This window comes from Bombina bombina, chromosome 1 (genome assembly GCF_027579735.1).
Source record: "Bombina bombina isolate aBomBom1 chromosome 1, aBomBom1.pri, whole genome shotgun sequence".
Lineage (NCBI taxonomy): Eukaryota > Metazoa > Chordata > Amphibia > Anura > Bombinatoridae > Bombina > Bombina bombina.
In genome coordinates, this window is record NC_069499.1 from 737,845,356 (window position 1) to 737,857,397 (window position 12,042).

Below are 12,042 nucleotides of genomic sequence, written 5' to 3' on the forward strand. Positions count from 1 at the left end.
TTCCAAACTGCCAGGGTTACAAGGAAAGCAAGACAGCTCTGGGGCTAGAACTAATACAGAGCTTTCTGACGCTTTAATGCGTGTGTCCGATATACCCTCACAATACTCTGAAGCCGAGGCAGGTGAGCTTCTATCTGTGGGTGACATTTCAGACTCAGGGAAGGTGTTACTTCAGTCTGATTCTGAAATGACAGTGTTTAAATTTAAGCTTGAACACCTCCGCTTATTCCTTAGGGAGGTTTTAGCGACTCCAAGTTAACGGCTAAGAATTCAGGTTTCGCCATTTTGGCGCGTAGGGCGCTATGGCTTAAGTCCTGGTCAGCAGATGTTACTTCAAAGTCTAAGCTTCTTAACATCCCCTTCATGGGACAGACCCTTCGGGCCTGGTCTGAAGGAGATCATTTCTGATATTACTGGAGGAAAAGGACCAAACTGAATAATTTTCGTTCCTTTAGAAACTTCAAGAGTGGCGCAGCTTCAGTTTCCTCTAATGCAAAGCAAGAGGGAAATTTTGCCCAGTCCAAACCAGACTGGAGACCTAACCAGGCTTGGAACAAGGGGAAGCAGGCCAAGAAACCTGCGGCTGCCTCTAAGACTGCATGAAGGAGTAGCCCCCGATCTGGGAACCGGATCTAGTCAGGGGCAGACTTTCTCTCTTCGCCCAGGCTTGGGCAAGAGATGTCCAGGATCCCTGGGCACTTGAGATTGTTTCCCAGGGATATCTTCTGGAGTTCAAAGGTTCATCTCCAAAGGGGAGATTTCATCTCTCACAACTATCTGTAAACCAGATAAAGAGAGGCATTCTTATGTTGCGTTCAAGACCTACTGGTTATGGGAGTGGTCCACCCAGTTCCAAGAGAGGAACAGGGGCTGGGTTTCTATTCAAACCTGTTTATAGTTCCCAAAAAAGAGGGAACTTTCAGACCTATCTTGGATCTCAAGATCCTAAAAAATTTCTCAGGGTCCCATCCTTCAAGATGGAGACAATCCGAACCATCCTCCCTATGATCCAGAAGTGTCAATATGACTACTGTGGACTTAAAGGATGCTTATCTCCACATTCCGATTCACAGAGATCATCATCAGTTTCTCAGGTTCGCCTTCCTAGACAGGCATTACCAGTCTGTGGCTCTTCCCTTCGGGTTAGCCACGGCACCAAGAATCTTTATGAAGGTTCTAGGGTCCCTTCTGGCGGTTCTAAGGCCGCGGGGCATAGCAGTAGCCCCTTACCTAGACGACATTCTGATTCAGGCGTCGACTTTTCAAATCGCCAAGTCCCATACGGACATTGTTCTGGCCTTTCTGAGGTCTCACGGGTGGAAAGTGAACATAGAAAAGAGTTCTCTCTCTCTCCTTTCACAAGTTTCCTTCCTAGGAACTCTGATAGATTCAGTAGAAATGAAAAATTTTCTGACAGAAGTCAGGATATCAAAGCTTCTAACTTCCTGCCTTGCTCTTCATTCCACTTCTCGGCCGTCAGTGGCTCAGTGTATGGAAATGATTGGCCTAATGGTAGCGGCAATGGACATAGTTCCATTTGCCCGCCTACACCTCAGACCACTGCAACTTTGCATGCTCAACCAGTGGAATGGGGACTACACAGATTTGTCTCCTCTGTTAAATCTGGATCAAGAGACCAGGGATTCTCTTTGGTGGTTATCTCGGGTCCATCTGTCCAGGGGAATGAGTTTCCGCAGGCCAGAGTGGACTATAGTGACGACAGATGCCAGCCTTCTGGGCTGGGGTGCAGTCTGTAACTCCCTGAAGGCTCAGGGTTCATGGATAAACATTCTGGAACTAAGAACAATATTCAATACTCTACAGTCTGCGGCCAAGTTCATCAGATTTCAGTCGGACAATATCACAACTGTATCCTATATCAACCATCAGGGGGGAACAAGGAGTCCCCTGGCAATGATGGAGGTTTCCAAGATAATTCTATGGGCAGAGGCCATCTCTCAGCTATCCATATCCCAGGAGTAGAGAACTGGGATGCGGATTTTGTAAGTCGGCAGACTTTTCATCCGGGGGAGTGGGAGCTCCATCCAGAGGTATTTGCCCAGCTGATTCAACTATGGGGCAAACCAGAACTGGATCTGATGGCGTCTCGTCAGAACGCCAAGCTTCCTCGTTACGGGTCCAGGTCAAGGGATCCTCAGGCAGCGCTGATAGATGCTCTAGCAGTTCCCTGGTCCTTCAGCCTGGCTTATGTGTTTCCACCGTTTTTCCTCTCCTCCCTCGTCTGATTGCCAAGATCAAGCAGGAGAGAGCTTCGGTGATTTTGATAGCGTCTGCGTTGCCACGCAGGACTTGGTATGCAGATCTGGTGGACATGTCATCCTCTCCACCATGGACTCTGCCACTGAGGCAGGACCTTCTACTCTAAGGTCCATTCAAACATCCAAATCTAATTTCTCTGCGTCTGACTGCTTGGAGATTGAACGCTTGATTTTATCAAAACGTGGCTTCTCCGAGTCGGTCATTGATACCTTGATTCAGGCTCGAAAGCCTGTCACCAGGAAAATCTATCATAAGATATGGTGAAAATATCTTCATTGATGTGAATCCAAAGGTTACTCGTGGAGTATGGTCAGGATTCCTAGGATACTATCTTTTCTCCAAGAAGGATTGGAAAAGGGATTATCGGCTAGTTCCTTAAAGGGACAGATTTCTGCTCTGTCTATTCTTTTGCACAAGCGCCTGGCTGATGATCCAGACGTTCAGGCGTTTTGTCAGGCTTTGGTTAGAATCAGGCCTGTGTTTAAACCTGTTGCTCCGCCATGGAGTTTAAATTTAGTTCTTAAAGTTCTTCAAGGGGTTCCGTTTGAACACTTGCATTCCATAGATATCAAGCTTTTATCTTGGAAAGTTCTGTTTTTAGTAGCTATCTCTTCAGCTCGAAGAGTTTCAGAGTTATCTGCCTTGCAGTGTGATTCCCCTTATCTGATCTTCCATGCAGATAAGGTAGTTTTGCGTACCAAACCTGGGTTTCTTCCTAAGGTAGTATCTAATAGGAATATCAATCAGGAAATTGTTGTTCCGTCACTGTGTCAAAGAAGGAACGTCTATTACACAATCTTGATGTGGTTCGTGCTTTAAAGTTTTATTTGCAAGCTACTAAGGATTTTCGTCAAACATCTGCATTGTTTGTTGTCTACTCTGGACAGAGGAGAGGCCAAAAGGCTTCGGCAACTTCTTTCTTTTTGGCTGAGAAGCATAATCCATTTAGCTTATGAGACTGCTTGCCTGCAGCCTCCTGAAAGAATTACAGCTCATTCTACTAGAGCGGTAGCTTCCACATGGGCTTTTAAACATGAGGCCTCTGTTGAACAGATTTGTAAGGCGGCGACTTGGTCTTCACTTCATACTTTTTCTAAATTCTACAAATTTGATACTTTTGCTTCCTCGGAGGCTATTTTTGGGAGAAAGGTCTTACAGGCAGTGGTGCTTTCCGTTTAAGTGCCTGCTTTGTCCCTCCCTTCATCCGTGTCCTAAAGCTTTAGTATTGGTATCCCACAAGTAATGGATGAACCTGTGGACTAGATACACCTTACAAGAGAAAACAAAATTTATGCTTACCTGATAAATTTCTTTCTCTTGTGATGTATCCAGTCCACAGCCCGCCCTGTCACTTTAATGCAGGTGTTTTTTTAAACTACAGTCACCACTGCACCCTATAGTTTCTCCTTTTTCTTACTTGTCTTCGGTCGAATGACTGGAGGTGGGGATTAGGGGAGGAGCTATATAGACAGCTCTGCTGTGAGTGTCCTCTTGCAACTTCCTGTTGGGAAAGAGAATATCCCACAAGTAATGGATGAACCCGTGGACTGGATACACCACGAGAGAGAAATTTATCAGGTAAGCATAGATTTTGTTTTTGTCAATCATATAATAACCATTCCCAAGGTAAATGTCAGCAAAAGAAAAACAGCATATTTAGATTTCAGTATAAAGCACATTGCAATATTAGAATACAGAGCACTATATAGTCACAGCCTTCTGCAGCATCTTATTTCCACATACTTAATTCAGATCTCTGCGACCAATCTTAATGATTCCATAATGGTACTACCAATCAAATATGTTATGCGAAACGTAAACATATTGATATTTACTATGATTACTATTAAATCAATATTAAACAGATTTTTAAGTATAGCAATGATTCACAGAAAAATAAAAATTCTTTTTAATGGCAGTGCGAGTCCACAAATTCATTCATTACTGTTGAGAAATAAAACACCTGGCCCCAGGAGGAGGCAAAGACACCCCAGCCAAAGCTATAAGTATTCCTCCTACTTCCCAGGTAATTCTTTGCCTTGTTTACTAGGACGAAGGCAGAGAAAGTGCTGAAAGAAGATTTGATTTATTGTTCCTTAATGGATTGTTTCCTTTCTAGTAACCATGTAATTCTGTTAGAATTTTGGTGAAGATTAGCTGCTGGATGTCACTGGGAATCTTGCCATGCCCTTTACGAATCTGTTGTAAGCTTACACAACTTTATTCTTACACAACTTTATTCTTCAGGTAACTGTCAGAGGAGAGAGTTTCTGTCAGACCTGGAGGGCTGTGACTGTCCCACAGCAGTAAACCTTGGAGGGTAAGTAAATATTATTCCTATTCTCAGGGTTCCCTAAGAGGACATTTTAGCTTGGGAAATTGGGACTTTGGTAATTCTAGTGGCCGGGTGGCACTAATTATCCTCTGGGTTTATAGTCCTTTTAGTTATATAATTTTTTAAGGATATCAGATAGCTATTGAGCAGTATGAGAGTGGAGATCTGTCTAATAGCAGCCGTGATTAGCGGTTATCAGTTCAGCTCAGATTTACTGGTCCAACCGCCATGGCAGTATAAAGTGCCTCTGTGTGGGCTCTTTCACTTTAGGAGACTTGAGAACATAAGGGCTTTAACCTTTATTGGGCATTATGATGGGTTCGCTTTTCATTTTGACATTGTACAGGTCAGCGCGGCTTCACACACTCCCCCCCCCCCCGATACGGGGCCTACTCGGGAGCTTTGCGCCACGCTGTTTGGCGTGCTCTTTTCTGTCGACTCTAGTCGCAAGCAGTTTGGCACGAGATTGTTATCCGATTCAGACTATCCTAAGTCAGAAGGTAGTGAGTCGTTCCAGTCACTGCACTGGGTATAGAGGTGCTGTGTACTATATTTTAGTTTCATTGTTCAACTTCTCCCTTGATGATGATAATCTTCCTTTGTTAAACTGAAATAAATGCTGGTTTTGTTTGGAAGCCCTTGTTTCCTCCCCCCCCCCCCCCCCCTGCACAGTTATGCTCAGCCTATCTGAATTCTGTATTACATGCTAATCATCAGGTTAACCATTCAGAGCTTTCAACTTCTCAGGACTCTGTTATCCCTGATATGCCATCTTCTATCATTCCACATGCTGTTCCCTGCAGCTCAGCTTCTAATTCTTCTGGGGTTAATTGTCTTCCAATAGACTTTGCAGCACAGCTTTAATTGGCATGTTTCCGCAGCGCTGGGTGCTTTCCCTGGGTCAGGAAAGAGAAAGATCAAGCCTGTGTTGTCCGATTTCGGACACAGTAATTTGCTGGAGACAGCTTTAGTCAGTTTTTCTCAACATTCTGACAACAAGAACCTGTGGGGAGGGAGAGATCTCCTCTTCTGATTCCTCAATTGAAAGGGTCGCAGAACCTGAGGAGATTAAACCTAAAGGTAATCTTTAACATCTCTGCTTTTTGCTTAAAGGGACATAAAACATACATTTTTTCTTTCATGATTTAGAACATAAATTTTTAAACAACTTTCTAATTTACGTCTCGTCATATTTTCTTTGTTTTCTTGTTTTCTTGTGTTCTTGTTTTTCTTATCTTTTTCTTATCTTCTTGTTTTTCTTATCTTCTTGTTTTTCTTATCTGAAAAGCAGAAGCATGGTGCACTAGATGGCACCACGATTTCCTGTCATATAGTACTTCAGGCATGTGCCAGCTACCTACCTAGGTATCTCCAACAAATAATAACATGAGAATGAAATAAATTTGATAAACTTTTTTAAAAAAAAATGTATAAAAAAAATTGTATTCTCTATCTGAATAATGAGAGAAAATTTAGGGGTTTAATGTCCCTTTTAAGGAAGTTCTATCTACTGTTCCTGAGCCTAAGTCATCTGAGGTAACCTAAAATTCCTAAGTTATACATGGTTTATCAAACCAGGCCTAAGACGCCGGATGGTTTTCTAGCCCCTGACCACATGGAGGACCTTATTTCTAAGGAGTTGGAGAAGCCAGGGATTCTCTTCTCCCAGTCTCCTAATTTTTAAGAAAATTTTTCCGGTTCCATACTTACATCTGGAGTTCTATTCCTAAGGTGGATGGTGCTATTTCCACCCTGGCTCAAATAACCACTTTTCCTTTGGAGGATAGTATCTCTTTCAGGGATACCATGGACAGGAAGATGGAAGGGTACCTGAGAAGGATGTTTAACCAAATGGGGTTACTTTTTCAACCCGTGTCGGTTATCTTTTTGGTTGCTGGAGCCACTACATTATGGTGTGACTTATCTGACTTGATTCTGGTGGAGACTCGGAGGATATTCAGGATTGGATTAAGGCTCTCAAGATGGCCAATTCCTTCATATGTGATGCTATCATGTAAATCATTTGCCTTAATGCTAAGTTGTCCGGTTTTGCAGTTCTCTCCAGAAGAGCTCTCTGGTTGAAGTCGTGGTCTGCATACATGGTGTCTAAATCCAGACTCCTTTCCTTGGCATTAAAAGGAAATACCTCATTTGGACCCAGTCTGGATTCCATCATATCCACTGTAACCGGAGGGAAGGGTGCCTTCCTCCCGCAAGACTAGTCCAGATCTAAGGGTCGTCAGTTGGGCAAATTTTGTCCCTTTCATGCAAATAAAGGACAGATCTGCTGCCTATTCCAAGGCAAATAAGCCCAAGAGTACCCTGAATACTATATATATTCAATATTGGAACAAGAGGAAGCAGTACAATAAACCTTCCTCTTAAAACAAGTCGGCATTAAGGGGCAGCACCAGATTCAGTTTCCGATCATGTTGGAGGCAGACTGTCTTTTTCAAGATGCTTGGTTTCGGGACGTCCAAGATCCCTGGGTCTTGGATGTGGTCTCCCAGGGGTGCAGGATAGGTTCTTGAAACGCATCCTCCAAAAGACAGCTAAATTCTTGCCAGACATCGTCATGGCAGGCAAAGAGGGTGGCCTTTCTGACGTGTGTACAGTCCCTCCTTCAGAAAGGGGATTTAGGGTTTTATTCAAATCTTTTTGTCGTTCCCAAGAAAGAAGGAACACTATTTGGCCTATTATGAATCTGAAGTGCCTCAACAAATTCCTGAAAGTTCCCCTTCCAAGATCCACTCAGATCCATTCTCCCATTAGTCAGAGGGTCAGTTCATGACTAATATAGACCTGAAGGATACATACCTTACCTGCGTTCCTTTCCACAGGGATCATTATTGTTCCTCCGGTTTGCCTTTCTGGACAATCATCAGTTCATAGCTCTTCCCTTTGGTCTAGCTACTGCCCCACAGGTCTTTACGAAGGTGTTGGGAGCTCTTCTGGCGGTGGCCAGGTAGCAAGGAATCGCTGCAGCTCCTTACCTGGATGATATATTTAATGCATTGATAGTGGCCTCAACTCCGTTGGGTCTATTTTATCAGATTTAATTCGGACATCATAACCTCAGTAGCTTATATCAATTACCAGGGGGAATGAGGAGTTCCATGGCTATGAAAGAGGTATCTTGCATCCTTCATTGGGCGGAGTCTCACAATTTTCACATCTCCGCCATCCATATTCTGGGGGTGGACAGTTGGGCAGCGGACTTCCTGAGCAGACAAACTTTTCACCCTGGGGAGTGGTCTCTTCATCAGGAGATTTTCTCAGAGAAAATGTTCAGGTGGGGAGTCCCAGAGAGAGCTCTAATGGCCTCTGGTCTCAATGTCAAGTTGCCCAAATACGGGTCAAGATCGAGGGATCCTAGAGCGACCTTGGTGGGCGCATTAGCGGTTCATAGCATTTAAATCTTTATCTTTTCCCTCAGATTGCTCTCCTTCTGCGATCGCACGTATCAAACTAGAGCATGCCTCTGGGATCCTCATTGCTCCGGCGTGGCCACGCAGGACTTAATTTGCAGACCTACTGAGGATGTCATCTGCTCCTCCTTGGAGGTTACAGCAGCGAGCTGACCTTCTCCATCAAGGTTAGTTTCTTTACAAAAATATAGATTCTCTAAGGCCGACTCCTAGTTCTATCTAAACGAGGCATTGATACCTTGATTCAGGCTGTAAGACTGTTTAGACATTTACCACAAAGGGTTGCGTACTTATCTGTCTTGGTGTGAGGAGCGAGGTTTTTCTTGGCACAAGATGAGGATTCCTCAAATCCTCTTGTTTCTCCAGGATGATCTTGAAAAGGGCCGGTCGTCCAGTTCTCTTAAGGGGCAGAGCTGTGCTCTGTTTTGCTTTATAAAAAGTTGGCAACTTTGGCTGATGTTCAGGCTCTTGCTAGAATTAGGACTGTTTAAACCTCCTGTTCTCCTCGGAACCTATAACTTGTTCTTGATATTCAACCGGCTCTGTTTGAGCCTATGCATGCTGTTCTGCAATAGGAATACACAGTGCGATCCTCATCTTATTTTTCATGCTGGTAAGGCTGTTTTGCCTAAAGTTGTTTGTTCGTGCATTATCAATCAGGAGATTGTAGTTCCTCCTTTTGTCCTAATCCTCCTCCTTTCCAGAAGAAGCGTCTGTTACACAACTTAGCTGGGGTTTGTGCTTTACAGTTCTATCTTCATGCTATCCTCTCCCTTATTTGTGTTGTATGTTGGGAAGCGCAGAGGTCAGAAAGCTACTGCTACTACTTTCTTTTTGGTTGAGAAGTATCATCCAGTTGGCCTATGTGGAGGCAGGACAACAGCCTCCTACAAGGATTAAGTTTCATTCTACACGTGCAGTGTCTTCATTTTGGGCCTTTAAGAACAAAGCCTCTATGGAACAGATCTGCAAGGCGGCTTCTTGGTCTTCCTTACATACCTTTTCTAAATTTTACAGATTTTATTTGCCTTATTTTAGAGAAGTGCTTATAGCTTTGGCTGCGGTTTCTTTGCTTCCTTCTGGTGGACAGGTGTTGTATTTCCCAACAGTAATCAATACATTTGTGGACTCTTACTGCCAAGAAAGAAAATAATTTATTTTATTTTTTTCTATGCCACATGTTAATACATGCGAGTGGTTAGAAATAAGTTAGATAACTTGAGTTTAATTTTTTTTTTTCTTTCCCCTCCTCCAAACACTGACCTTCAGCTGCGTGTTGGTCCTTTTGATGAGTTCCAGATTGCCACCATGTTGAAAGAAATCCTGAAAGGGCTTGATTATCTTCACTCTGAAAATAAAATTCACAGAGACATCAAAGGTTTGGAAGATTTAGGTTTATGATTTATTTACTAATTCTTCTGCAATAGGAATACATTCTACATCTTATGTTTTTCTGTCTTCCAGCTGCCAATGTCTTACTTTCTGAACACGGTGATGTAAAACTAGCTGACTTTGGTGTTGCTGGACAGCTGACTGACACACAAATTAAACGGAACACATTTGTTGGGACACCTTTTTGGATGGCTCCAGAGGTTATACAGCAATCTGCTTATGATTCCAAGGTAGGATTCTGTACAGCTACAACCCCTCCCCACCCCCTTGACATCTGTTATACAGTAAGGACTTCACTGATTCTACAGTTTAAAAGGGACGAACACTTTAATATAAAATGTTTAGTTATAAGTAGTAAAACAACTTTTCTTTCATATAGGTCGCGAGAGTCTACGAGGTGTTACATATGGGATATACATTCCTACCAGGAGGAGACATTGTTTTTCAAAACTCAATCCTATAAACCCCTCCCACCTCACTCATACCTCAGTTTTTAAATTTGCCTCCGTTGAAGGTGTTTGAAGAATGGTGATGTGCTTGATTTCTTCAGTGAAAGTTGCTTTAGAGCATATTGAAACCCAGCTCCCCTCAGTGGTACAGTGCTTGTCAAAGGGATGTGATTGGGGTACTGCCTCATGATACAATGTTTTTGCCTCATGGGAAATCCTTCATAGGCTCTCTGTAAATCTGGTCGCAGGGACTCGTCTTCTGCCTCCCTTTACAGATCAACGTTATACTCCTATTCCTTTACCTCTGCTGATATGTTTCAGTACTGGTTTGGCTGACTGCTACTAAGTGAGAGTGTCTATGGGTAAGTATATTTTTGTATATAGACACTCACAGCTATGTTTATGGACACTTTTTAAAGATGTTTAATTGTATATATGTGTGGCCCTGGGACAGATACTATTCCCCTTGCCTGTAAAAAATGTCAAGACGCTTTTAGAGAGAGAGAGATACACACAACACTTCTAATAGATGTCAAACAAGTGTGCCATAGTACACACACTTATGATTTGATTTTGAAACAAGTATCAAACTTGGCGCAGCCTTCGAAATACAACAGTGCATCATAATACACGCACGTCGGATGGCTGGTCAATGGAAGCACACACTAGCGTGCACTTTTTTCAGATAAAATAGTATGCTCAGTAGGAGCTAGAGACTCAAAAAAATATAAATATAAAGACTGCACATTTCTCTTGTAAGGTGTATCCAGTCCACGGATCATCCATTACTTGTGGGATATTCTCATTCCCAACAGGAAGTTGCAAGAGGAAACCCACAGCAGAGCTGCAATATAGCTCCTCCCTTAACTGTCATAGCCAGTCATTCTCTTGCAACTCTCAAAAAGCAAGGTCGTAAGAGAGTGGTTAAATATAGCTAGTTTATTTTCTTCAATCAAAAGTTTGTTATTTTTAAATAGTACCGGAGTTGTGCTATTTTATCTCAGGCAGTAAATAGAAGAAGAATCTGCCTGAGGTTTCTATGATCTTAGCAGGTTGTAACTAAGATCCATTGCTGTTCTCACATATGTCTGAGGGGATTACACAGATGAGGTAAAACTTCAGCGAGAGAATGGCGTGCAGTTTATTCTGCTATCAGGTATGTGCAGTTATAATTTTTTCTAGAGATGGAAAACACTAGAAAATGCTGCTGATACCGGATTAATGTAAGTTAAGCCTGAATACAGTGATTTAATAACGACTGGTATGCTTACTCCCAGGGGTAATACCCTTATGATATTTACAATATGAAACGTTTGCTGGCATGTTTAATCGTTTTTATATATACTTTGGTGATAAAACTTTATTGGGGCCTAGTTTTTTCCACATGGCTGGCTTAAATTTTGCCTAGAAACAGTTTCCTGAGGCTTTCCACTGTGTTACTATGAGTGGGAGGGGCCTATTTTAACGTTTTTTTGGTGCAGTTAAAATTACAAACTAAGACATCCAGATTCCCTCAAAGGCCCTCTGAATGCTATAGGACATCTCTAAAGGGCCCAAAGGCTTTCCAAAGTCGTTTATTGGGGAAGGTAGGGCTACAGCTTGCTGTGGCAGTTGGTTGTGACTGTTAAAAAAGTCTAAGTTTTTTTGATCCGTTTTTTGAACTAAGGGGTTAATCATCCATTTGCAAGTGGGTGCAATGCTCTGCTAGTCTATTACATGCACTGTAAAAATTTCGTTTTATTTACTGCATTTTTTCACTGTTTTTCAAATTCTGACAAAATGTGTTTCTCTTAAAGGCACAGTACCATTTTTTATATTTGCTTGTTAACTTGATTTAAAGTGTTTCCCAAGCTTGCTAGACTCATTGCTAGTCTGTATAAACATGTCTGACATAGAAGAAACTCCTTGTTCATTATGTTTAAAAGCCATGGTGGAACCCCCTCTTAGAATGTGTACCAAATGTACTGAATTCATTTTAGGCAATAAAGATAATTTTCTGTCTTTTAAAAAATTTTATCACCAGAGGAATCTGACGAGGGGGAAGTTATGCCGACTAACTTTCCCCACGTGTCAGACCCTTTGACTCGCTTAAAGGGACAGTACACTGTAAAATTGTTTTTCCATAAATGTATTTTAAATGACTCGTTATACCAACTGC

General features: G+C 42.4%; 1 protein-coding gene across 2 annotated transcripts in view; it reads left to right on the plus strand.

The window, feature by feature from the left end:
* The window catches only part of STK26 (serine/threonine kinase 26), a 511,389-nt gene that overhangs the window by 318,987 nt on the left and 180,360 nt on the right, over positions 1-12,042 (plus strand). For both annotated transcript variants that reach the window (XM_053699253.1, XM_053699255.1), the window contains exons 4-5: positions 9,313-9,421; positions 9,508-9,665. In XM_053699253.1, coding sequence (XP_053555228.1) covers positions 9,313-9,421; positions 9,508-9,665 — 267 coding nt within the window. The remainder of the gene's footprint in view (positions 1-9,312; positions 9,422-9,507; positions 9,666-12,042) is intronic.